We start from the raw sequence: 24,947 nt of genomic DNA, 5'->3' as shown, positions 1-24,947 counted from the left end.
TCCCATAGGCTGTGCATGACAGAGCTGGCCCTCAGATCACCTAGATAAATATACCCTGTGCTTTCCCTCCCCCCAACCATACCATTCTGCCTCCTTTATAAACTCATTCATTCAACAAACATTTCCAGAGTGCCTGGGCTCCGCGGACCCAGAAATGATAAGAGGCAGGGCTTCCCTGGTGGCTCAGTGTTGAAAAGCCCACCTGCCAATTCAGGAGATGTGGGTTCAGTCCTTGGGTCAGGAAGAACCCCTGGAGGAGGGCATGGCAACCCACTCCAGTATTCTTGCCTGGAGAATCCCTTGGACAGAGGAGCCTGGCGGGCTATGGTCCATGGGGCTGCAAGGAGTCGGACACGACGAGAGGCTGAACGAAGACAAGGTAACGGCGCCCTTACCGAGTTTGTTGCCCAGGCTCTGAACCCTGCTCCTATCCAGCCAACACCAAAGAGGACGCAAGCGTCCTGGGTCTCTCAGGGGCCAGGATTGGTTCTATCGTAGCTCACAGCCCTGCCCTGGGGCTTATTCTCCACGGGTCTCTGCATCTTTCCTTCTCTGCAGCAAAGAGTCCTTCTGGTTTGCTGCTGAGCGGCTTCCGCAGCCCGCTTCCTGCCCACACCAGCCTGGAGGTCCAGAGCTTCTTTCATTTTTGAACCATCTATGCCCCTTGAAGTTCACACTGGTGATGCACCCATCAACCCAAGCCTTATAAACACGGTGTGGGTTTCCCCAGATTCACCAGGAATTTATAAAAGTCACACTCACAGATATTTTGAGACGGGGCCCCATCTGGCTTGGGATTCAGTGGAGGACGCTGTGGGACCCCACCCGTGAGAGTCTTAGAAGCCTTCTGACCAGCTGAGAGGTCTCGGAGTTGTGCTCTAAATATTCCTGGAGTCATGAAAGAGGGGACCTTTTCCCTCACGGTCATCTTACTTTGAGAATAATTTGCCTTTCTGGAAAGACTGGAAGTGTGAAATGATTTAATTCTGAATCCAGAAAATCCTGGCTTTTGAAAATTATATTCTGTGAGTTACATTTGAAAACTGAAAATTTCTTCTTTTAGTTCCTTTCTGTCTGTCCCTTACCTGCTGAAAGACAGCAGTTTGCACTTTCCACATTCTGCCCGACACTTCCTTAGCCAAACCCACTGTCCGTTGGTCATGGACAGCTTTCTTTTCCACCTTTCATTTCCACATCTGTCACAGTTTAGCAGGTGACAGCTTTGCTAAACTTTCCGCTGCTACATCCATATTTTTTTCCCCTCCAGCTTCCAATAGCAATTTCCTCATGGCTCTTCCAGGGCTAATAACAATCTTCCTGAAATTCTTTAAGCAGTGGCATAGGCTTAAAGCCAAGGCCTTACGATTTACGTTTTAAAATGTCAACACCCCATTGCTGGTATCAGTTTCCATTTTGGTTATCTATTGCTGTGTGCCTCACCACCTGAAAACGTGGTGTCTTAAAACAACCATGTTTTGTTATTTATCATTGTTCCCTGGGTGGACTGGTCACGGGTGGCACTCGCTGGGTCTTTCATGTGACGGCAGGCAGATGTTCCTGGCGTGTATGAGACCAGAGAAAAAGGTCAGGATGTGACCCCAGAAGATTCATGTGCCTGATTAAAGAGCTTGAACTTTAAAACACAGTCAGTGGGGATTCCTGGGAAGAATTTTGAGCAAAAAAGTGAGGTTATTAACTCTTTCGTAAGAAAATAATGAGAAGCCGCGTGGGGATGGGCGAGGGAGCACCCGAGAGGTGCAGGTTGTTAGAAGGCCTGGGGGTGGGCAGAGGCTGGTGGGGGTGAGAGCTGAAGTGCAAGGGCATGGCCACGTTGGTATTCACAGGTACCTCCCAACCGAGCATGCCCACTTCTGGTGTTTACTTTCTCAGTGAAGGGCAACCACAGTTGCCTATCTATCTAGTCGTGCAAGCCAGAACCCTAGGGGCCATCAGCAGCTCCCGAGATAGAGAGTGTCATGCGCCCTCACTTTCCTGGGGCGGGGTCTGATTCCCTGTCACACTGTCTTTGCCCTCTGCCACTTGGCGTCCCTGGGCTGAGAGTGTATGAGCAGACTCTTTTCAGGCCTCGTCTCACCAGAGTCTTGAAATGTGCTTGTGTGTTTTGGCTTGGCCTCTTGTCCTTCTGTTGTCCACCATGGAAGAGCTTGCCCCAGGTAACTGCAGCTTCTAGAATGAGAAACACATGCATCGGGACTTCCCTGGCGGTCCAGTGGCTAAAACTACGCACTCTCAGTGAGAAGGCCTGGGTTCGATCCCTGGTCAGGGAACTAGGTCTCACATGCTGCAACTAAGGATCCTGCATATGATACTAAGACCCAATCAGTTAAGTTCAGTCGCCCAGTCATGTTCAACTCTTTGCAACATTATGGACTGCAGCACGCCAGGCTTCCCTGTCCATCACCAACTCCCGGAGTTTGCTCAAACTCATGTGCGTTGAGTCGGTGATGCCATCCAACCATCTCATCCTCTGCCATCCCCTTCTCCTCCCACCTTCTATCTTTTAATACAGCCAAATAAATAAATTTAAAAATTCTATTTAAAAACAAAGGAAATACATGGATCCCAACCAACCTGAGACGTATAACAAGAAAAAGAAATGATTACTGTAACCACGGAGAATTTGGGTTACCCAATATTACAGTGGAAACCACTGATAACTGTTTGTTATTTCACTACAGTGCAAACCTAATCAGTATAATTATCTTGTACTTCCCTATCTATTCCTCCATTTAGTGCCGTCAGTTTACCTCAGTAATATCTCTGGAACCTAATCATATCTGTCTGTCTGCAAGACCACCATTATCTTAGCTCAAGCTCTGGCCCCTTTTTCGCCTGGACCTTGGCAAAGCCTCCTGCCGGGTCACACCCCTCTGGCTCTGGCCCCTTGGCATAGAGCTCTCCACCCTGCAGCTAATATGACCTTTGAAAAAGACCAGCCTCATTTTAAAGAGTCCCGCCAATATCTTGGCCCAGCTGACGCTTTGATTCTCACTCTGCTATGACAAAGGACACCTTATCCATGGTGCCCCTGTCCCCATTGGGGCACACCCAGGTTACCATTTCACCATGACCTCTTGGGGGGCAGAACTGACACATATCAGGAGGCTTTGAACCAAGAGGGACAGTCTGTTTGGGCTGAACAAGGGTGAAGTCCCTTTTGCTGGGCTTAGGATGTGGGGAGAGCACGCAGAGAGAAAGATAGTCCCTCAGCCCAGGAAGCCCCCAGCCGTGAGCTCTCCCAGGGTATAGACAGGCTGCCACGTGGGCCAGGGTCCCACCTGGCACTTCTGGGGCAGAGGGTGGACGGTCCCTCCACACCCTCCTCTCTGTACAGTTCCCGCAGGCCAGCAAGTCCCTCTGGCTTCGTGCTCAGGCTCCCCCTGTCCGCCCCCTCCCCCCGCCCCACATACAGTCCGGGTTAAGCTCTGTTCACTGCGGATGAACTTCAGCCCCTGACGTTCAGCCCCTGGGACGTTGCCTTTTGATTTCCTGGATGCTCTGCGCTTACAAATCAGAGCTCCGGCTCTCACAGCTTTTATCTCTGGAGCAGAAGCCAGTGGCCAAACCTTGACCCTGTCTTTTGTCTTTGTCATTCAGGAGAGCAGAGCCTGCATCCTCCCCTAGGAAGAGCCGTGCTGGTTTAGGAGCTCAAAGAAGAAAGGCACAGTAAGACATGAACAGATGTGAAACACATCCTAGCCTGATAACATCACTGTCCGTCTCCACTTAGACTACTCAATGGCTTCCTGCTGATCTTAAGATAAGAATGAAATCTTCAGCATGGCCCCAGAGAGCCTGAATGGTCTGGCTTCCGGCTTCCCCTCCAACTAATCGTCCCCTCCAGCCTCTCCAGCCCGCTTTCCAGGCCTCGAAGGAGCCACACTCCCTCCTCTGTAGAGTTCTCCTTCGTCTGGAAAGCCCCTCTAGCCATCCTTCCCCCACCCTTCCATCCCCCAACCCCCTATCCCTCCAACCCCTCCCCTCCCCTGCCTACCAGGCAAGAGCCTCTGATAAACTCCCATAGCCTCTCTCCCTTTGAGGAATTCCTTTCACTTGCTGGGTTATTTGTCCACCATCTCTCTCTCCCCTGAGACTGTAAGCTGTGAGAGAATTAGTATGTTGTTGTCTTTCTCATCATGAGTTTTTCTTTAGTGAATGAACAAGTGAATGGGATAGATGGATAAATGGATGGATGCAGGGGTGGTAGTTACTGGTTAAAGGCAATCTCATATCTCTGGGTCCTAATCCAATTTGGTTCATCAGAGAACAGACACAGCCTGATGAATGGTTGGAACATTCGCTGCCTGTTTGGGTTTGAAATAGAAAATTCAAGTCCTCCTAAATCACTTGGTCCCACCCACAGGACATTTTCTTGCTTACGGTTTTTCTTTTGTGCTGGTCCTTAAGATCTTTTACTAAAATTCCGATAATTCTAGGAGAGTTCAGTCCTCTAGGGCTATATTTCAGGCAGCAGAATTCATAGCTGAGCCCTGGAGATGAGAGGAGAAGGAGGATGGGGAAGCCAGAGAAATGAGAGGTGGGGAAAGGGGACAGACGACCAGGGAGACTCTAAGAGTCAGCTTCTCAGATTTGCCAAAATCCCATCCTCTTACTTTAAAGCTTCACGACCCTGCGAAAAGTCATATTGCTGTTTTGAATTTTGCCCCAAGTGACAAGGGTACAAAAACAAACAGGGGAAATTCCTTTCAAGGTAACTGGAAGCACATTTATCTATTTTTCACTATTAGAGAAATGTTGTCAGTCACGTGCCTGGCCCTGGGCAGGGCACTAGAAATAGAGAATGAACAGAACAGACCATGTTTTTACCACATAGGATAGTGGGGACTTCCCACAAGGTCTTTTAGAGAAAAAGACATGTGTTCATCGGGCCCACCCAGACTCCCCTGGCTTGAAACTGCCTGGAAGCAGTGGGGCGGGGGTGGGGATCAGGGGACAGTTGGGGACCATATTGTTGAGAATCACAGAACGCATCAGAAGGGAAAGGAAAGAATATTCTCCTTTCCCATCTTCTAACATTTTTGGTGCCAGGACGTGGGAAGATGAGGGGAGAGGGGGAGGTTGGAAGTTCCAACGGGGAAGTCCGGTTGGAAGCCGGACTCCAGGAAGTGCCATCGTTGTGGCTGGAGTCACTCTGATGGCCTGAAGCCAGCCTGTAGTTTGAAGCTTTGCTACAAATAGAGAAAACATGTCTAGTCTGCAGAGGAGAGTTTAACTGACTGGAGGTGGGACAGTCAGTTAAATCTGCTGCATCTTATTTCATTTCTCTTGTTTCCCTTTGTTCCTGGTTTTCAATTTCTACCCTTCTCCAGTTACGTAAGAGCTGCCTCTTGTAGCATCCTACCCTTAATGAAATCCCTTCTATTCCTTTTCTTATATTACACATTCTTCCACCACCCACCCCCACCAGGCCATTACAGACGGCACGTACAAAATACAGCGATTCTGCAATTTCAATAAAAGCCATGTAATCGCTTCCTAAAGCACCGCTATGCTTTGAAAAATCAATATTCCTCTATTGGCAATTTCCCATAATGTGGTTAGTTTAACAAAATAAAATTTGAAAAATCAAAACGTTGTGAGAACAACTGCATTCTTCCAAGTTCTCTTTAATCTCCTACCCTCCAGTGTTTCTTTCATGTCCTCCTACCTCACTGCTGTCGAAAGGAGAAAGTCAAGGAGAGCTGACCTTGGACCGTTTCAGAAGAAAAAGTATATTAGTCAGGGTCGCTTGGCTGTAAGTGATAGAAACTCACTGGGAGTTTAGCCCAAATGGGAAAGGTGTGGAGGGAGGGGGTGGGCTTGTTAGCAGAGGGAAGGGAGAGGGGCCTGGCAACAAAGTGAGCAGACGTCTCCCCATTGAGACCCAAAGCAAGTAGTCCCTTCGCACACCCACCCTCAGCTGGGCATTTATGAGGGTGGTGGGATGAAGCTGGAGGAAGATGCTCTCCTGTTTGGAGAAGGTTTGGGCTCAGGGGTTGAAGGTGGTTAATTGGGGGAAATCACCATCTTTTTGCCCCAGGGTTCTTCGGGGTCCCATTCTGGACTCCCGCACTTGGCAAACAGGAAGAGGTTGCAGCAGACCTGTCTACAAGAACTGCATCCACTTTCTCACCAGCAGAGCTCCCAGCCGCCGGTCTCTACCCTGGAGCTGTGCATGCCTTGATCACCCCACCTCCATATGCCAACACCAGGGCACTCTACTGGACACTCCTGACCTTTCTTCTTCTTCCTTTTAATTTGGCTGCATCAGGTCTTAATTGCGGCATGTGGGATCTAGTTCCCTGACCACAGATCTAACCCAGGCCCCCTGCATTGGGACCCCCGAGTCTTAGCCACTGGACCACCAGGGAAGTCCCGCCTGTCTTCCTTCTTGAGACACTAGTCCCTGGGCATCTCCAGTTCGCCCGTCCCTGTTTTCTCCTCCTGCACTGGCCTCTCCTTCATGCTCTTCTGCTGGCTCTGCCTTCCCCGTTGGTCCCCCAGATGTCAGATCTGCTCAAGGCTGGGTCCTGGGCCCTCTTCTAGTCTCTGTGTCCTCTCGTGAAGCAGTTCCATTGGTGAACATTCCCACTTAGATGTGCCCTGGGTGTGTCAAACTCAACACGCAGAACAGAGCCCTAGAAGCACCTCCTTCAGTTGAGTCTGATCCTCTCCTACTACTCCTCCCTACTACTAAGAGGCACCATTCCCCACCCGCACCCTGTCACCTCTGGTTACTGGATTCCGTTCATGACTCCTTGCGTTTCCACTCTCCACTGTGGAACCGAATCTGTTGTTGTTTAGTTGCTAAGTCGTGTCCAACTCTTTTGTGACCCCATGGACCGTAGCCTGCCAGGCTCCTCTGTCCTTGGGATTCTCCACGCGAGAACACTGGAGTGGGTTGCAATTTTCTCCTCCAGGGGATCTTCCTGACCCAGGGATCAAACCCAAGTCTCCTGCATTGACAGGTGGATTCTTTACCTTCTGAATAGGGAAGCCCCTTAGCTTGTAATTACCTCCTTGCAACTCCTTTAAGAAAAACAAAGATGAGGGAGAGCTTTTTCCGTAGCTGCAAAATTTTCAATAAAAATAAGCTTACTCTTAAACCATGGTACCATTGAACCCCCCCCTTTTTTTGAAGTTGAGCTCTGATAAAAAGGTCAAATAAACTTGCTTTATTTTTCATTACTTACCATGAAATAGTCTTCATTCTACATAGCTTTTGCTTACTTTTCAAGCACTTCACTTTTAATAAGGTTGTCTAAAAGTTTTATGTTTGCATGATAAAATACAACCATTATAAAAGTTTTCCTTAGTATTTGCATTAAGTTTATAATTTCTCTGATGAGCAAATATTTGTTTTCACTCTTTTTTTTTAACTTGGTAAATTTCACACTCATAAAAATATCTGTGAAAGAGAACGGCAGTACTTCAAGATAAATCTAAAGAGATGCTGATGTGACCACGTTGTTATTCTGAACCAGGACACGTGCATTGCGTCTCAGTCACTATAATAACCGCATGGCTGAGTAGCTCTGCTTACTATTGATATTTTTCAGTTGAGGACACTAGGGCTTAAGGAAGTTACAGAAATCCCCTAAGATCCCACAGCTAGAGAGTGTAAAGTAGGAACCAAGAACTGAGCCTATGTGGGTCTGACACCAAAGCCCATTCCACTCAGCCTCCCAACCCCATGGCAGAAACCACCAGAAACTGTGCTTTGGCAATAACTCAGCTCCCGGCTTTCTAAGAGAAAGAGGTGAAGGCACTAAGTGGGGTTGTGAAGTGCTAGAACTGGGATGGAATTTCAGAACCACGCCCAGGGCTGCAAAGGGCAAAAACTGGTCCCGGCAAGTGAGCTGGCTGCCCTGCGGTGGCACCCCACCTTCTGCATGTGCTCCTAGCCGAACGCACCCTGGAGAAGGGTTTTTATTCTCTTTCTAGTTCTTGCCTCCAAGAAGGGTTAACCCATTAGGAGAGAGGGGACCCGCATCTATGAAAACACTTACACAGGCTTTTCTCAAGTTTCAATTCCTGTAAATACCAAAAATCCTGTAAGAGTTTAATTGCCAGTGTTTCATGTATTAACTTGGATGATAAATACTCCTGCTATTGCTGTTAATGCTACCACTGATATTACTCTACTGGTTAGGTGTTCTGATAGATCTAACTCCATTGTCTTCTACTGCAGCTTCCCAGTGGACCTGTCATCTCCCAGGGTGTGATGGAGCTTTGGAGAGAGGTTTGTGAGTGTTGATGACAATTTACAATAAGGAAGTTTTATTAAATTAAAAAAATTTTTAAAAAAAAGGAAGTTTTACTGCTTTTTATGGCTTCCCAAGTGGCTCACTGGTAAAGAATCCGTCTGCAAATGCAGGAGATGTAAGTTCAATCCCTGGGTTGGGAAGATGCTCTGGAGGAGGAAATGCAATCTACTCCAGTATTCTTGCCTGGAGAATCCCATGGACAGAGGAGCCTGGCTGGCTACAGTTCATGGGGTCTCAAATAGTTGGCACAACTGAACACACACACACACACTTGCTTTTTATGTTCAGAATTACAAAGTTCACATTTGTAACTGGTACTGTAATATTTGAACACATTATCTTTAAATTATCACTGTTATTTAGTTAAAGTTGGATATTCTAACTATAAACCAATAGGTACTTAATGTTAACTTACATCAGGACTTTCTGTACACTGCCTCAAACTGATTTTTAAATAAAATTCATAGATTTCTTTTCAAAGGACAGAGCACACATGTGTGCATGACCCAATTGCTGCTGGGTAGCTCCAGAGATATTTTTTAACCAGCACACATCTGTTCAGATTATTGTGTTTGCTTTCATTTTGGATTTCAAATACAAGCTATTTGCTGCTAAATTGAATGGGTAAAATGTACAAATAATAATTGACAAAGCATTCATAGCTATAGTCGAAGTGAAAATCCTTTGGAAACGAAATAAAACAATTGGATGCACCAAAACTATTGTGAAACAGTTAAATCTCTCAAAGGTATTGGAGGGGCTGTCACATCTGGTATGTTGCTCTGTGTCTGAAATAAATTTCATCAGCTTTTCTTTGCCCAAGGGTTGATTTTAGCTCAAAACATTTTGGATCCATACAAGTTACAATAAAATGCAAATGGTCATCGAGCCTCATACAGTCCCAGGGCTGCAGCTAAAGGCTAAAGCGGAGTCCATCCCACCAGGCCTTAACAGGCAACATTCAATTGACATTTTAAGGAATTTAATTGCTATGAAATCGGAAATCTTTTCTGGTTTGGGTGTAAGTTCTATGTACTGAAATAGGTACATTGTCCTATTGGAGTTTCTTTTTTCCATTGAAACCATCACAATAAGGAATATGCCAAATTGCTTCAGTCGTTTCCGACTCTGTGCGACCCCATAGACAGCAGCCCACCAGGCTCCCCCGTCCCTGGGATTCTCCAGGCAAGAACACTGGAGTGGATTGCCATTTCCTTCTCCAGTGCCTGAAAGTGAAAAGTGAAAGGGAAGTCACTTAATCATGTCCGACTCTTAGCAACCCCATGGACTGTAGCCTACCAGGCTCCTCCGTCCATGGGATTTTCCAGGCAGGAGTACTGGAGTGGGTTGCCATTGCCTTCGAATAAGGAATATGGCTCTGCTGAATTCTTAAGAAAGTTCGAACTCTAGTTATTTTTGCATTTTTCTTTTTTTTTTTTTGGCCCACAGAGCAGCATGCGAAACTTCCCTGACCAAGGATGGAACTTGTGCCCCTGTGTTGGAAGCAAAGTTTTAACCACTGGATCACCAAGGAAGTCCTTCAAAGGCATGACAGTTTATTCACTCATGACCGTTCCTATTCTCTGCACAAGTTTAAAGACACTGGACTATTGAAACTACCAACTGAACTGGAAGTACTATTTTTTTTTTTAATAAAAACTTTACTAACAAACTATTTAAAAGTATATCATAAGGAATATGGTAAAATACAGAAAGATCTCAGAACCATACAATTAAGTTAAAAAAAAAAAGCTGCAAAGTAATATGTAAAATACCATAATGTTTATAAAAAGACTCCTTTAGCTCATACACTCATGTACATACACCCATCAGATTGTAATACAGGCTACATGGGGCAAGGAGACGCGGATGGGATAGAAAAGGGAGGTGTGAGTATTATTTTCTTGTTTATTTTGGGCATGCTACGTGGCTTGTGAGATCTTAGTGCCCCCACCAGGGATCGAACCCATGACCCCTGCAGTCGAACCTCAGGGTCTTAACCACTGGACCTCCAGGGAAGTCCCTGTGTGTGCTATTTTGAAAACATTAAGAAGCAAAACCAACTGAACACCAACAAGTGAACAAGCAAACCCCGAGGATTGTAAATGACTAACTGTGTGTTGGAGAAGGAAATGGCAACCCATTCCAGTGTTCTTGCCTGGAGAATTCCAGGGACGGGGGAGCCTGGTGGGCTGCCGTCTATGGGGTCGACAGAGTCAGACATGACTGAAGCAACTTAGCAGCAGCAGCAGCAGCAACAACTGTGTGTTAGACTTCCCTGGTGGCTCAGCTGGTGAAGAATCGGCCTGCAGTGCAGGAAACCCCGGTCTGGTCCCTGGGTTGGGGAGATCCCCTGGAGGAGGAAATGGCTACCCACCGTAGTCTTCTGGCCTGAAGAATCCCATGGACAGAGGAGCCTGGCGGGCAGCAGTCCATGGGGTCGCAAGGAGTTGGACACGCCTGAGGGACTGAGCACAGCACAACAGTGTGTGTTAGTTTGCTAGGACCATCACAACAGCATACCAGAGACTGGGGGGCTTAAACAACAGAGATGTATTTTGTTTTCCCACAGTTCTGGAGGCAGGAAGTCCAAGTTGAGGTGTTGGTAGGGTTGGTTCCCTGAGGCTCCCCTTCCCTGGCTTGCAAACCACACCTTCTCCCTTTGTCTTCAAACGGCTTTTTTCTCTGTGTGGGGTTGGATCCCAGGCATCTCTCCCCATCTGCCCCATCCCCTCTTCTTATAAGGACACCTGCCATCTTGGATTCGGGTCCCACCCTGAAGACTTCATTCTAGCTTTAATTACGTTTGTTGGTTGACTCTCTCTCTCTGTACAGTCACTGGGGATTAGGGCTTCAGCATAGGAATCTGGGGGCAGACACAAGTCAGCCACAATTCAGTATTTTTATTTTATTATTTTGCTTTATCTTACGTTATGGGAATTACTAAACACAGCACAATTTTAATAAACCACGCTTGGAGAACACGTTTTCGTGAACATCTGAACACCAATAACAGACTTAATTGGGTGAATTTTCTAAACCATTTAAACTAAAATTATGGTCTGACCATGGATCCTTCAAAATTTGAAGTATTTTTATTTTAAATTCTAGACCAGATGGCTTATGTGCCACAATATGTTCATTTTAACAACCATATGCTTTTACACTATAGAAAGGCTAAGGATACACTAAAGATGACTTTATAAGTGGATTCAGGGGCGTCCCTGGTGGCTCAGTGGTTTAAAAAAAAAAAAATCAGCCTGCCGATGTAGGAGACACGGGTTTGATCCCTGATCTGGGAAGATCCCACGTGCCGAGGAGCAGCTAAGCCCTTGTGCCACAACTCCTGAAGCCCGCGTGTGCCGAGAGCCCGTGCCCCCAACCAGAGAAGCCACTGCAAGGAGAAGGCCACACACCACAACCAGAGAGGAGCCCCCGCTCACCACAACCAGAGAGGACCCGCACACACCGCAACCAGAGAGGACCCGCACACACCACAACCAGAGAGGAGCCCCCGCTCACCACAACCAGAGAGGAGCCCGCACACACCGCAACCAGAGAGGAGCCCGCACACACCGCAACCAGAGAGGAGCCCCCGCTCACCACAACCAGAGAGGACCCGCACACACCGCAACCAGAGAGGAGCCCCCGCTCACCACAACCAGAGAGGAGCCCGCACACACCGCAACCAGAGAGGAGCCCCCGCTCACCACAACCAGAGAGGAGCCCCCGCTCACCACAACCAGAGAGGAGCCCGCACACACCGCAACCAGAGAGGAGCCCCCGCTCACCACAACCAGAGAGGAGCCCCCACACACCGCAACCAGAGAGGAGCCCCCGCTCACCGCAACCAGAGAGGACCCGCACACACCGCAACCAGAGAGGAGCCCGCACACACCGCAACCAGAGAGGAGCCCGCACACACTGCAACCAGAGAGGAGCCCGCACACACCGCAACCAGAGAGGACCCGCACACACTGCAACCAGAGAGGAGCCCCCGCTCACCACAACCAGAGAGGACCCGCACACACTGCAACCAGAGAGGAGCCCCCACTCACCGCAACCAGAGAGGAGCCCCCGCTCACCACAACCAGAGAGGACCCGCACACACTGCAACCAGAGAGGACCCGCACACACCGCAACCAGAGAGGAGCCCCCGCTCACCACAACCAGAGAGGAGCCCGCACACACTGCAACCAGAGAGGAGCCCGCACACACCGCAACCAGAGAGGAGCCCCCGCTCACCACAACCAGAGAGGACCCGCACACACTGCAACCAGAGAGGACCCGCACACACCGCAACCAGAGAGGAGCCCCCGCTCACCACAACCAGAGAGGAGCCCACACACACTGCAACCAGAGAGGAGCCCGCACACACCGCAACCAGAGAGGAGCCCCCGCTCACCACAACTGGAGAAAGCCCGCATGCAGCAACGAAGACCCAGCATGGCCAGAAACAAGTAGAGTTATTAAAAAAAAAAGTGTATTCTGTTGAAATCTCCTTCATCAGACTGGGATGCATTTTAAAGGTAGTGCTCAGTAGTCAAAGGTCATTTCTCTGAGGCGCCCTCCTTTACGCTCCCTCGGAAGGTGACTGATCCTTCCGAGGTCCTGCTGATGGGCTGCAGCCCACTTGCAGGAGGCTCTACTAGATGTATTCCAGCCTGGATCATGGCAAAGACTGAGTATTCACCTGTCTTTCCATCTCCCAGCATTTAGAAAAGGTGTCCCCCCAACAGGTGTCCCCACAGATTCATGAGTGGAAGCTCTAACTGCTGGTACCTCAGCACACGACCTTACTTGAAACAGGTCATCATGGATGTAACTGGTTCAGGTGAGGTCCCACTGGAATGGGGGGTGGAGCAAGTCCTTGATCCACTATGACGGGTGTCCTACACAGATATGCAGACTCCTTACAAAGATGGACAGATGCTGAGACTCTGTTACAAGCCACAGGACATCAGAGATAGTGCGTAACCTTGGGGAAGCCAGGACGGAAGTGTGGAACAGTTATCCCCTCCAGCCAAGCCCAATGACAACTTGGTCTCAGACTTTTGGCCTCCATGATACCGTCTCAGTGTTTAGGGCACCCAGCTTGTGGTACTTTGTTAGGGAACTTCTAGGAAGCTGATACTGTGAGGATCAATGAACAGAGTGAAAAGGAGCCCTAATAGAGTGTAGCCAGGGCCTTCCCTGGTGGCCCAGGGGTTAAGACTCTGTGCTCTTTTCGGGGCAGGAATAGAGATGCAGATGTAGAGAATGGGCTTGTGGACCAGGGGGAGGAGGAGTGGGGACAAATTGAGCGAGTAGCATTGACACTGGGCTTCCCAGGTGGCTCAGTGGTTAAGAATCTGCCTGCAATGCAGGAGACACAGGGGGGTTGGGTTTAATCCCTGGGTTGGGAAGATCCCCTGGAGAAGAAAGGGAATGGTTGCCCAGTCCAGTATTCTTACTTGGAGAATCCCATGGACGGAGGAGCCTGGTGGGCTACGGTCCATCGGGTCACAAAGAGTTGGACGTGGCTAAGGTGACTGAGCACAGCATAGCATTGGCATCTACACACTGCCATATATAGAATGGATAGCTAGCGGGAAGCTGCTGCAAGTTCAGCTCGTGCTCTGTGATGACCCAGAAGGGTGGGATGGGGGTGGGGAGGTGGAAGGCTCCAGAGGGAGGAGATATATGTGCACCTGTGGCTGATTCACTTTGTTACACAGCAAAAACTAATGGACATTGTAAAGCAACTATGTTCCAATAATAATATAAAATAAATGTCCTCTATGGAACAACAAACAGAAACCCTCTGTGCTCCCAATACAGGGTGCCTGGTCAGGGAACTAGCTCCTGCCTGCTGCAGCCAAGGCTCAGCACAGCCAAATTAAACAACAACAAAAAGAAGTGTACCCAGTACAGCAGAAACTAACACAAGATTGTAAATCAACTAATACTTCAATAAAATTAAAAAGAAAAAACATTGCATCCAGACAACAGGCATCACTGGGCCACGTGGTTCTCCGTCCTATAAATTACTTCTTGGACTTCAGTCTGTTCAGTTTCTTGTCCCCTCTCCGCTGTGTCTCCTCCTGACAAGACTGCACAAGGCTCTTAAGCGACCGGAAGGAGACCTGTTTTCCCGTGCTGCACACACAGTCCCCCATCTGTCTCAGATGCAGCAAATATTTCTTGAGAACTGCCAAAGTCGTCATTTGCCCGGAGGAAATCACACCCAAAACAAGGGCTCAGATGAGAAGGAATGAGCTTTCTAACCCAAATTCACCAGCACAAACTTATTTGCAGACTCATATTTTTAACCAGCCCAGCCTCTGTTCCCCGGCCAGGCACAAACTGTTGCCATGTTGGTTTCTGGCTCCCACACTTGTTTACGATCTTGGAGACCGTCCTCAACTGTTTACAGCGATGGCTGCCTTTCTTCCTTGGGAACTCGTCTTGGAGATCCCCACAGCCGTTTTGGGGAACTGAGACAGAGAACCAATTTGCATTCGTGGCTCATGCATTTACCCCCTCCTGTCCCACGCCAGGTCCTGACTGTCCTCCTGTTTGCAATTCAGGTGTCCTGGCCTCTGGGGGCCAGGCTCCACAGAGCCCCTATCTTCTTGTTTATTTCTTTGTTCAGTACGGATACCCAGCCTACCTCCCAATGTGTTCAGAAGCAAGAAACGGCTGGGATGGGTCCATTAAAAAAAAAAAAGAAGAAGAAGCAAGAGAGTTCACATCTTTTGAACTTTTACATGTGTGGGTTTTTGCATGGATATTAGCTCAGCAATCATCCAACCACTGGGACTGGGTATTCTATCCCTGTTCACACGGAGAAATGATGTGTAGAGGAGTGAAACTGTGCCCACACTCGTCAGACTGATTTATGGTGGGCCTGAATCCAAAAGCACATCTGTTGACTGATGGTGGGGCTTGTGTTTTTCCATATCACCTACAGGGCTTATGTAGAGACTGGGCAGCTGTGTAGACAGTAAATGGAAAAGGAGGCTAAGGGTATAAACAGCTGCCAGTGGGTGTAAAACAGAGCTAAGAGTTTTCGAGCACCAAGGAACGGATTGCTGGCTCTCGTCTGATAACTAGGTCAACACAATTCATGAAGAAGACACTTTTTTGAGAAATTTGCTGCAAAGAACTTCTGTCATTATGGGGTCAACCCAGTGATGTCTAAGGTCTTCCACCAGTCAGGAACTGTTGAATCCCCTCCCTTGGAAACTGAGGCTGTGCTGGTGTGGGTTTGGTTGTGGGACGTGTCCAGGTGTGTGGGCAGCATGGGGAGGTGAGTGGCATCTAGAAGCAGGGCCTGGACACCTGGACTCCAAGGAGCTGCTGGGCCAGAGTCAGAAAGAATGGGCCGGTGCTGGGCTTCCAGGACACATGAGGCTGGGCCCAGGGGTGTGTGTGTGTGTGTGTTTGTGTGTGTGTGTATGGAACCAGTGCGCAAAGAGGTCAAGCAGGTGGAAACTGGGTAAGTCTGCAGTCATTCCAACATAAAGGCAATCCACTTCTGTGCTTCCTTTTTTTTTTTCTCCTGGATATTCCTCTTCTTTTAATTGGAGGATCATTGCTTTGCAGTGTTGTGTCAGTTTCTGCTGTACAACCACATGCATCAGCTATGCATATACATACGTCCCCTTACCCTTGGACCTCCCTCCCTCCCCGGTCCCATCCCCTAGGTCATCACAGGGCCCCGCGCTGAGCTCCCTGTGCTCCTCTCCTACCTCTCATCCCCTAGGTCGTCACAGGGCCCTGAGCTGAGCTCCCTGTGCTCCTCTCCCGCATCCCATCGCCTAGGTTATCCCAGGGCACCGTGCTGAGCTCCCTGTGCCCCTCTCCCCCCTCCCATCCCCTAGGTCATCACAGGGCTCCTCGCTGAGCTCCCTGTGCTCCTCTCCTGCATCCCATCCCCTAGGTCGTCACAGGGCACCTTGCTGAGCTCCCTGTGCTCCTCTCCCACATCCCATCCCCTAGGTCATCACAGGGCACCCTGCTGAGTTCCCTGTGCTGTGCAGAAGCTTCCTACCAGCTGTTTCACACACAGTCATGTATACATGTCAGTGCTACTCTCTCGATTAGACCCACTCTCTCCTTCTCTCGTTTTGTCCATGTATCCATTCTCTATTTGTGCCCTCTAGATAGGTTCACCTGTACCAATTTTTTTAAGATTCCACATGTATGTGCTAATATACCGTATTTTTTTTTCTCTTTCTGACCTACTTCATTCTGTAATATCCAGATCACCTTCTTGTGTGTGATGGACTTCCGGTAAAACCAAAGTGAAAAACACTTTTCATCTCTTCACCTTTAGGATTCTTTGAATTCTTTATAAAAAAGTATTTTTTAAAAGTACAAAAGCAGTTTGGTAATTCATAATTTATTACAGTAGAAAGGCTAGAGGGCCCAAGTGTCTTCTATGGGGTGTGGATGTGGGTGATCTCACTGCTCCAACCCCCTGCAGGAAAAGTCCAGATTTCAGAATTGGGGGGGTTGCTGCTGAGTTTCCCCACATTGCGCTCCTGGCTGGTTTTTCAAGGCTCAACTTTCTCATTTCCTCCCCCTCAAAGTCAGGGACTCGGTGTTCTAGACATACTGTGTGCATGCTCAGTTGCTTAGTCGTGTCCAAGTCTTTGCCACCCCCTGGACTGTAGCCCAACTAGGCTCCTTGGTCCATGGGATTCTCCAGGCAAGAATAATGGAGTGGGTTGCCATGCCCTCCTCCAGGGGATCTTCCCGACTCAGGTTTCAAACCCGCATCTCTTGCATTGGCAGGCGGACTCTACCACTAAGCCACCTCGGGGCTACTCACAGTTTCCTGGCCAGCTCACCCCACTCTTGTGTCTGGGCCTTTGCATTTCCATTTGACCGCATCACTGCCCCCCCCAGTCCCGACCTTTCTCTCTGACCCTCCACCATGCTCCTTTTCCTGGGTAAGGCCTACTCACATTTCCGGGGGAAAAAATTATTTTTTTTTATTATGATAAAATATATGTAAGACAGAATTTACCATATTAAGTATTTTTAAGTGTGCAGTCGGGGCATTACATACATTCATCATATTGTGCAAACATCACTGCCATTCATCTCCAGAACACTTTTGTCTTCCCAAACTGAAACTGAGTCTCTATCTCCCCAGCCCTGCCTTCCCCGACTCCTGGTCACCTCTATTCTACTTTCTGTCTCTGTGAATTTGCCTATTCAAGGTACTTTGACTAAGTGGAATCATTATTTGTCATTTTGTGATTTCTTATTTCACTTACAATAGTATCTTCAAGGCTCCTCCATGTTGTAGCATGTGTCAGAATTGCCATGCTTTTAAAGGTTCTGTTGTCTGACAATACCACATTTTGCTTCTCTAGTCACCTGCTTCGGAGAAGGCAATGGCAACCCACTCCAGTGTTCTTGCCTGGAGAACCCCAGGGACGGGGGAGCCTGGTAGGCTGCCATCTATGGGGTCGCACAGAGTCGGACACGACTGAAGCGACTTAGCAGCGGCAGCAGTCACCTGACTGAGTGGTTGTCATCTTTTGGATACTGTGAATAATCTTGCTATGAACACTGACCTGCAAATCCTTCTCGTTTTTATGATTCCCCTTGGACACTGTCTACTCCCCAAACCAGTTTTGATTCCCTACCATTCAGGTAACCTTCCCCCTTTGCCCACCAAATTTCTAATTTTGTTTTTTTCTCATTCCTATTGTCCTGGGGTGAAAACAGTCAGTAAAGCATGTAGGTTTTGCCTCAGTCTCTACTCTCTAGGGACCTCAGCTCAGAAATATATACAGTTAAGTCCCCTACATATGAACCTTTAACTTTCAAACTTTTAAAGCCTGGAAATCCCCAGAACAGAGGAACCTGTTGGCCGAGTCCAGCGGGTTGCAAAGACACAACTTAGTGACTGAACAACAACACTGTATGGAGTACAGTAGTTCAGTATCTTTATTCCAAGCCTTGGCAGGATGTCTGGAAGTAGTGATGGAGCTGGCACTGCTAAGAAGTGCCAACTGGAATCCTGCACTGCTCTACTTCTCAAGGTACTGTACAGTCTAAAATGTTTGTTTTTTATGTATTATTTGAGTGAAAAGTACTATGAACATATTACAGTACAATACTACACAGCCGGTTGTGTTAGTTGGGTGCCCAAGATAACTTTTTGGACTTACGGACAAATTGGATTTACAAACACGTTCTCGGAATGGAGGGCTTTCCTTGTGGTTCAGCTGGTATAGAATCCACCTGCAATGCAGGAGACCTGGGTTCGATCCCTAGGTTAGGAAGATCCCTTGGAGAAGGGAAAGGCTACCCATTCCAGTATTCTGGCCTGGAGAATTCCATGGACTGTATAGTCCATGGGATCGAAAAGAGTCGGACACAACTGAGCAACTTTCACTTTCTTGGAATGGAACTCGTTTGTATGTAAGGGACTTACTGTACTAAGGGATGGTCACATTTCAGCTAAAATGTGATGGTAGTTCTTTGGAGACATTGAGGATTAAGGAAGTCTTAGTAATTATCTAGGGGTCCCAAGACCATCCTCACTGGTAAGAAAGGCCACACTGGAGGGGAGGAGGAAGGGGAGGGTGCCTAGAAATGAATGAGGGGTGTGGTGGGGGGTGGTGAGAGAATAACCCTGATGCAGAGGACAGAAAGGAACAGAGAAATTCAGGAGTGAGTCAGATTTAGCTCCTGTTAACTAATCCATTCTTGCACCCAACGCGTGACTCTCCTCTGCATCCTCCCTGCACGAAAGGACCTTTGTTCCTTCCTACAGCCTCTGCTTGAACACTTCCTATAACAGCAGTCTCACTACTCGAAAAGAGCTGCTTTCATTTCTGCACTTCAGAACCAAACGGAATCAAAATCTGCCTACTTGCAATTTCTGCCCCCGAGTTCTGTTCTGACCACTGCAGCGGCTCACGAGGTACCATGCCTTTCCTGCATTACAGACCTTCAAACATGTGAAAGGTTATCTGCTTCTGTTTTTTCTTTGGGGGGTTTAATAGCTCACTGGTGACATCATTTCCAGCTCCTTCGGTACCCTGGTCACCTTTGGACACCCTCAGGTGTGTCACTGGAACTTCAAACGTGGGGCCCAACACAGAACCCAGATACAACGCCCCAGGAGGGGGCCTGGGGCAATGGTGGGAGGTGGGCAGGGGGGCGGTACTGCTCAGCCAGCGTGCACAACGGCTCCTACAATCCTGCCCAGTATGTCCATTCAGCTTTGGTGACTTGAACCCAAGGCGGCCAAGTTCCTCATTTCCATCTCCAGCCTCTCACCCCTTTTCCATTTCCACTCCATTTGTTGTAGTCTTTCCACTGTTTTCCTGTGTTATTGGTATTTAAGTGGTTCAGTTTCTGGCCATCTGCAAGGTGACCATTCGGAGCCACAAGTGTTCAGGTTTCATTCAGCTGATGTGAGAAGCCTGGGCATTAATATGATAATGTAAAAATTTTAAAAACTCCCCAGGTGGTCCCAGCATGCAACCAGGGTTGACACCCAGCAGCGTATTGCTGCCCTGTCCTTTTTGAACACAGTAAACGTGTACTTCTTATTTCCTCTCCATCCAGCTCATTCCAAGCGAACATCATTCTCTGAGGTGTTAAGACATTTACTATACGCACCCTTGATTTACGTGGCCAAGCTCCCGGTCTGCTTGTGCTAAGTTATGAGGCTGGAGAGCTGACTTGTTGCCTCGACGACCTTCTCAATGTCTTTTTTCCTTCCTCATCACAGTAACTTGTGACTATATGGTCATATTTACTTGTGAGATCTGCATGCCGAACTTTCATTTTTTCTCTCCTTTTCCTAATCTACTTCTACGGGACATCTAGAACCACGCGGGTGCCTGGCCTCTACTTCCAACAGAAGGCCCTTTGACAGGGTTGCAGGTTGGTCAGGTAAGTTCTTTGCCCAATCAGTGCTCTATTTATCTTAAAATAATCCTTACAACCCTACAAAATAGGTATTATTCTTAATCTACACATGAAACAACCAAAACCCAAAGGTTAAGGAACTGGACCCTGAAGCCCTGCGGTTTTCCTGCATAGTATCCTGTGTTCTGAGGGCTGAGGGGCAGGGGTAGTCAGGACGGAGATGTGTTAAAAATCAAATTTTTAAAAATGCCTGAGAAGCAGTGGTAGAAAGCAGCACGCTGATTAGTGGAGCTCTGTTAAGAAACCCCACCTCCCACCCGCGAGAGAAAAGCATGGTGCGTGATCAAGAAGCAGGGACTATGAGAGGAGCCAGGCTCCAGAATGCCAGAACATCCACCTTATTGAGCAGATAGCTGAGAACGAAATAAATCCCTCTCTTTTATCATCACGTGGAACATGTGGCCAGACCAAAGAGCAGCATGGATTAAACCTGGAGGTTACAGCCCTGTAACCTCTACATCCTGCTCCCTCTACTGTTCCCCTCTACATCCTGCTCCCTCGTTACTTAAAATGAGGTTTCTTCTACTACAATGTAGACTCCCTGTCCATCAAAATAAGATGTCTGTAGAAAATACAAATCAGATACTGAATGTCTGAATGTACAGTAACTACACTCTAGAATTAAGTCTCTACCTGAGACACTCTGTTTTCAAAACAAATTACTTCTAGATCTACATTAAGAAATATGTATTGTTCTTTTTGGCCGCACCAGGTGGCGTGAGAGATCTCCCAACCAGGGATGGGACCCCGGACCGCTGCAGTGGAAGCACAGTGTCCTAGCCACTGGACTTCCAGGGAAGCCCTCACTTCCTGCTTTTAATTGGTGGAATCAAAGGAGAGACTGGCACTCCCCTTTTCACAGCATTAATTTACAATGCCTACTGTGTATTCCTTTAAAGTTGTCATCTTGAAAAAGAGGCAGAATTATAAAAAATATCACAAGACATTTGATTTCACTGTCAAGAGTCACAAAATAACTTAATAAATGAAATGTTCTCATGTCCTAGTACTGGATTAAACTTTACCAAGACTTAGATGTTGACTTGATTTTGTCCATGAGCTCTTTCAGAAGTCAGCTCTCCAGTCACCCAGTCCGTGAAAGGGCTTCATGTATCAAGAGTCTTCTGAAGAAAAGCGTGCCAGGAGGCCGGCTGCGACAGACTGAGGGAGCCACTGCCAATACCCACTGCCACGGCCAAGAGGCCCGCTCTGCCAGGACAGGGAAACTGCCGAGGAGACGGCCAGCAGCCTGTGCTTTGGTTTCAACCACAAGTGTAGGCTATGCGTGCTCCTTCAAGCCCTCCTCCCACCCCCAATCACCTGGTTTGGCTAACCAGTGACTATATCACAAAATAATAATGGGAAAAAAAAATTAAAGAAATGCCTCTGACAGTTACCAATAAGGACAGTGTGAAGGCGTACTCCATCTTACTTGATCACTTTCTCTTTGGTTTAGGTAACACAGAAGAATAAAAGGGCTGACACAATACTGCTTTTACTGAAGAATGTAATGAAATAAACTGAAGGAAAAAAAGAGGAAAATAGTGGAGACACAAAATTTTTACACCAAAATTATGAACATTAGTCATTTAAAAGAAGAGAAATATTCTACAACAGATGAAGAAAGTTTTAATTTCTTTTCACATTAAACATCATATACCACAATCAGCTAACAGAAATTACTGTAACATTGGTCAAGATGACATAAAACTAAGGATAAATGCCTGTTATGAGGAAACCTCATTTAATGTCAGTGATGATGTCAGATACTATACTTTTCCATGATAAGATATAATTTATCTTGAATAGAAAGTAAATAAGTCAGATCAAGGAGACATGCTGAGGTTTTAATAAAGAAGAAAAGCTTTGCCTTTCCCAGAACGCTTAAAATCCAGGACAATTTAGGTAAAAGACAGGAATTAAATACCAAGTGCTAGGAGGGCCTCAGGCCCGTAACTCAGACTGTGTTCACAGGACTGGACCTCTGCAGCCCTCGCCTTTCCGTGCGCGAGCTACTGTTTCTGGCAGAGGGATCTTCACTGGGATGTGGCATCAATTTTAACCGTCAAACAGTCCAAAGAACTATTTTAAAAAGGGACAGTTGAGTATTTTCATGTATACACTATTAAGGCATCTAAATTTTTGGTGTTTTCAGTATATAATTTTACTGCTATATTTTTTTTTTTCATTTTGCACAACAATGATATTAGGTATTAAGTGACACATTTCTTTCTCTACTAATGATCCAGTTTATCCATTTTGCAAACTCCAAGTCTTGTGAAGGGAAATTTATAACGTGGTAACACATAGAAAAATACATAGAAAACCAACAGGGAATGTGGTTAGCCATCATAAAATTTCAATCATAATTTACTGATAGTCTTTAACTTTGGAAAAACAGAATAATTAGAATTAAAATAGTATTAAAAATAATTACCAGTAGTTTATATTAGGAAAGAATAGAGCCATAAATGGCTTAATTGCCCAATTAAGTAACTAGATTCTTTAGTCAACACTAACAGAATTCACATTTGAGCCAGTCAACAAAGCATATAAATATTTAACATCTCTTGAATAGAGCATCTTAGTGATAACAGAGACTACCTACTGCTACCCATTGTCATGACTGTGCACAAATTAACCAGGTTAAATATCAGATACACTGGGAATCCTCCCAAAACTAACAATAGAATATTCAACAAATTTTCTTAAAGATTCAGAAATAAAAATTGAACAATTATAACATGGATGAGACAGTACTTAAACAACTATCAACCTAATCAAAGACCTTTAAAATTACCACCAAAATGCACTATGATATTTTTTTATTTAGTGTGCAGAAAGAATCTATAAGTACAGGTTGCAGAAAGAAAATGTTTAGTACTATTTACATTCATTTTAAAACTCTGCTCTATACAAATTTAATTCTGATCAGTATGAACAATATTTTTGTAGATCTACTGCATATAAAGCCTTTTCATCAAAGCATTAACAATGAATAAAATAACCTGATTACCTTTCAACGAAGCTGACTGAAGCCGTTTACACTCACTGCTTAGAAGGGCCGTGGACACTCGTCTCAGTACAGAACATTATGTCAGCCTGCAACTTCATTTTTATAAAGGCTAGAGTTATTTATATGCAATATTGTTCTATATACTACACGCCAATCTATATTTAAGTTCTACAGTTAGGTATTTTATGAGGTTTTTATTAAATATATTCTACACATATTCTCAATTTCACCCAGGAAGAATTTCTTCCCAGTGAAAAAATATAAAATCTTTTATATTTTTTTACAGGTTTAGATGAAACTAGCTCATGCTTTAGTGCTGTGCAAATTGTTTTTAGCATATCAATTTTTAAATTATCGGTACAAAACAAAAGAATGGCATCCTTAATCAAGTATGCCTTGAAAATCAGCTTTCGATTTTAATACAATTGCAAGCACTAATACCCAAGGCAAACTACATAAAGAAACAAAATTAGTCCTATGGAGAATTTTTAATTTTAAGAATTCATCTGAGCTCTCATTAATGAGTAAGTATGACACGGGACACAGAGATGAGCAATAATTACGGAAAATTGAATTTGCTGATATTCAAATACATAAAAGTGGTGAATCCATGAGGTTTTCTAATATTTCTGTGCAATCATGGAAATCTACGAGTGACTGGAACCCCCCCGCGTTAAGGCTAAGACGCGCGCCCGCCCTCTTGTGCTGTGTGAACAAGCCCCCGTCAGTCTGCCTGGAGTGCGCGTGTGAAGGAAAGACACCTAGCGTCACGAGCCTCTGCTGAGCGCCTCCAGCAACAGGCACACTGTGTCTTTTCATCTGTCGCAGTGAGAACAGCGCGCTTGGGGCAGGATTCTGTGCCAGTGCAGCCGCCACGGCTGCCTTCGGTAGAATTCACCCAACATTTTAGGTTCTTTTCCATTTTTTCCTCTCAAGTTGGCCCAGCAATTAACTTCATTAATTGCTGAGTGTCTTCCAGTGTGGATTTACACATATGAGTATTTCTAGGTACCATAAACCATGTTATAAATTCTGCTGATGAAGAAAATAATTGACAATCATTTTTAGTGCAAAATTGTATTTGGAACACTTGATTTGTTAGTTCTGGTGATGAAAACTTTTGTGGCAGCAAAATGGTTTCTGCTATGAAAAATCACTTGTTAACTTTTCCCCTGGAGATTGACTTGCATTCAAAAATCAATTTATATTTTAAAACTGCTTAACATAAACAAAACTACTAGAAATAAAAAGTCATAGTGAAAAATGTCCTTGGTTCTTTTTACTTTCATGAGAGAAGATGACAGTTTTCACGTGGTGGTTGAGGTCCATGGGTCTACAGGCAGACTCTTCCTGAAGGTTCTGAAGCGATGCCGAGTCGCCCCTGGCCCGGCAGCACGCAAGACAAAGACCACGCCACACCGCGCCTGGCAGACCGCTTACAGGATGACACAACAGTTACTCTCTCCAGTCTTTTCACGATTCCTCTGACCTAGGGAAAGTGAAGAGAAGCCTTGTTTATAAAGATGCTTGGGGGAAGCAGAGGGATTCCAGCATAATAAGAAACAGATTTTTTTTTTTTTTTGCTTAATGTTGGCATTTTTTAAAATTAAAAGGCTATAATAAATACCCTTTTAGTTTTAGCCTGTCTCCAAAATGCCTGGTTATCCGCTTAGCGAGCTCTGACTATAAACTATGAA

The 24,947-nt window shown here is 46.4% G+C and overlaps 1 protein-coding gene across 2 annotated transcripts in view; it reads right to left on the bottom strand.

Annotated features, from left to right (window-relative positions):
* Positions 1-21,716: 21,716 nt before the first annotated feature.
* Positions 21,717-24,947, bottom strand: part of UBL3 (ubiquitin like 3) — a 48,697-nt gene continuing 45,466 nt past the window's right edge. For both annotated transcript variants that reach the window (XM_055542455.1, XM_055542456.1), the window contains exon 5: positions 21,717-24,739. In XM_055542455.1, coding sequence (XP_055398430.1) covers positions 24,687-24,739 — 53 coding nt within the window. In that variant the 3' untranslated portion in view covers positions 21,717-24,686. The remainder of the gene's footprint in view (positions 24,740-24,947) is intronic.

This window comes from Bubalus kerabau, chromosome 12 (genome assembly GCF_029407905.1).
Source record: "Bubalus kerabau isolate K-KA32 ecotype Philippines breed swamp buffalo chromosome 12, PCC_UOA_SB_1v2, whole genome shotgun sequence".
In the NCBI taxonomy this organism is placed as follows: Eukaryota; Metazoa; Chordata; class Mammalia; order Artiodactyla; family Bovidae; genus Bubalus; species Bubalus kerabau.
This window is presented reverse-complemented; position numbering and strand designations above follow the sequence as displayed.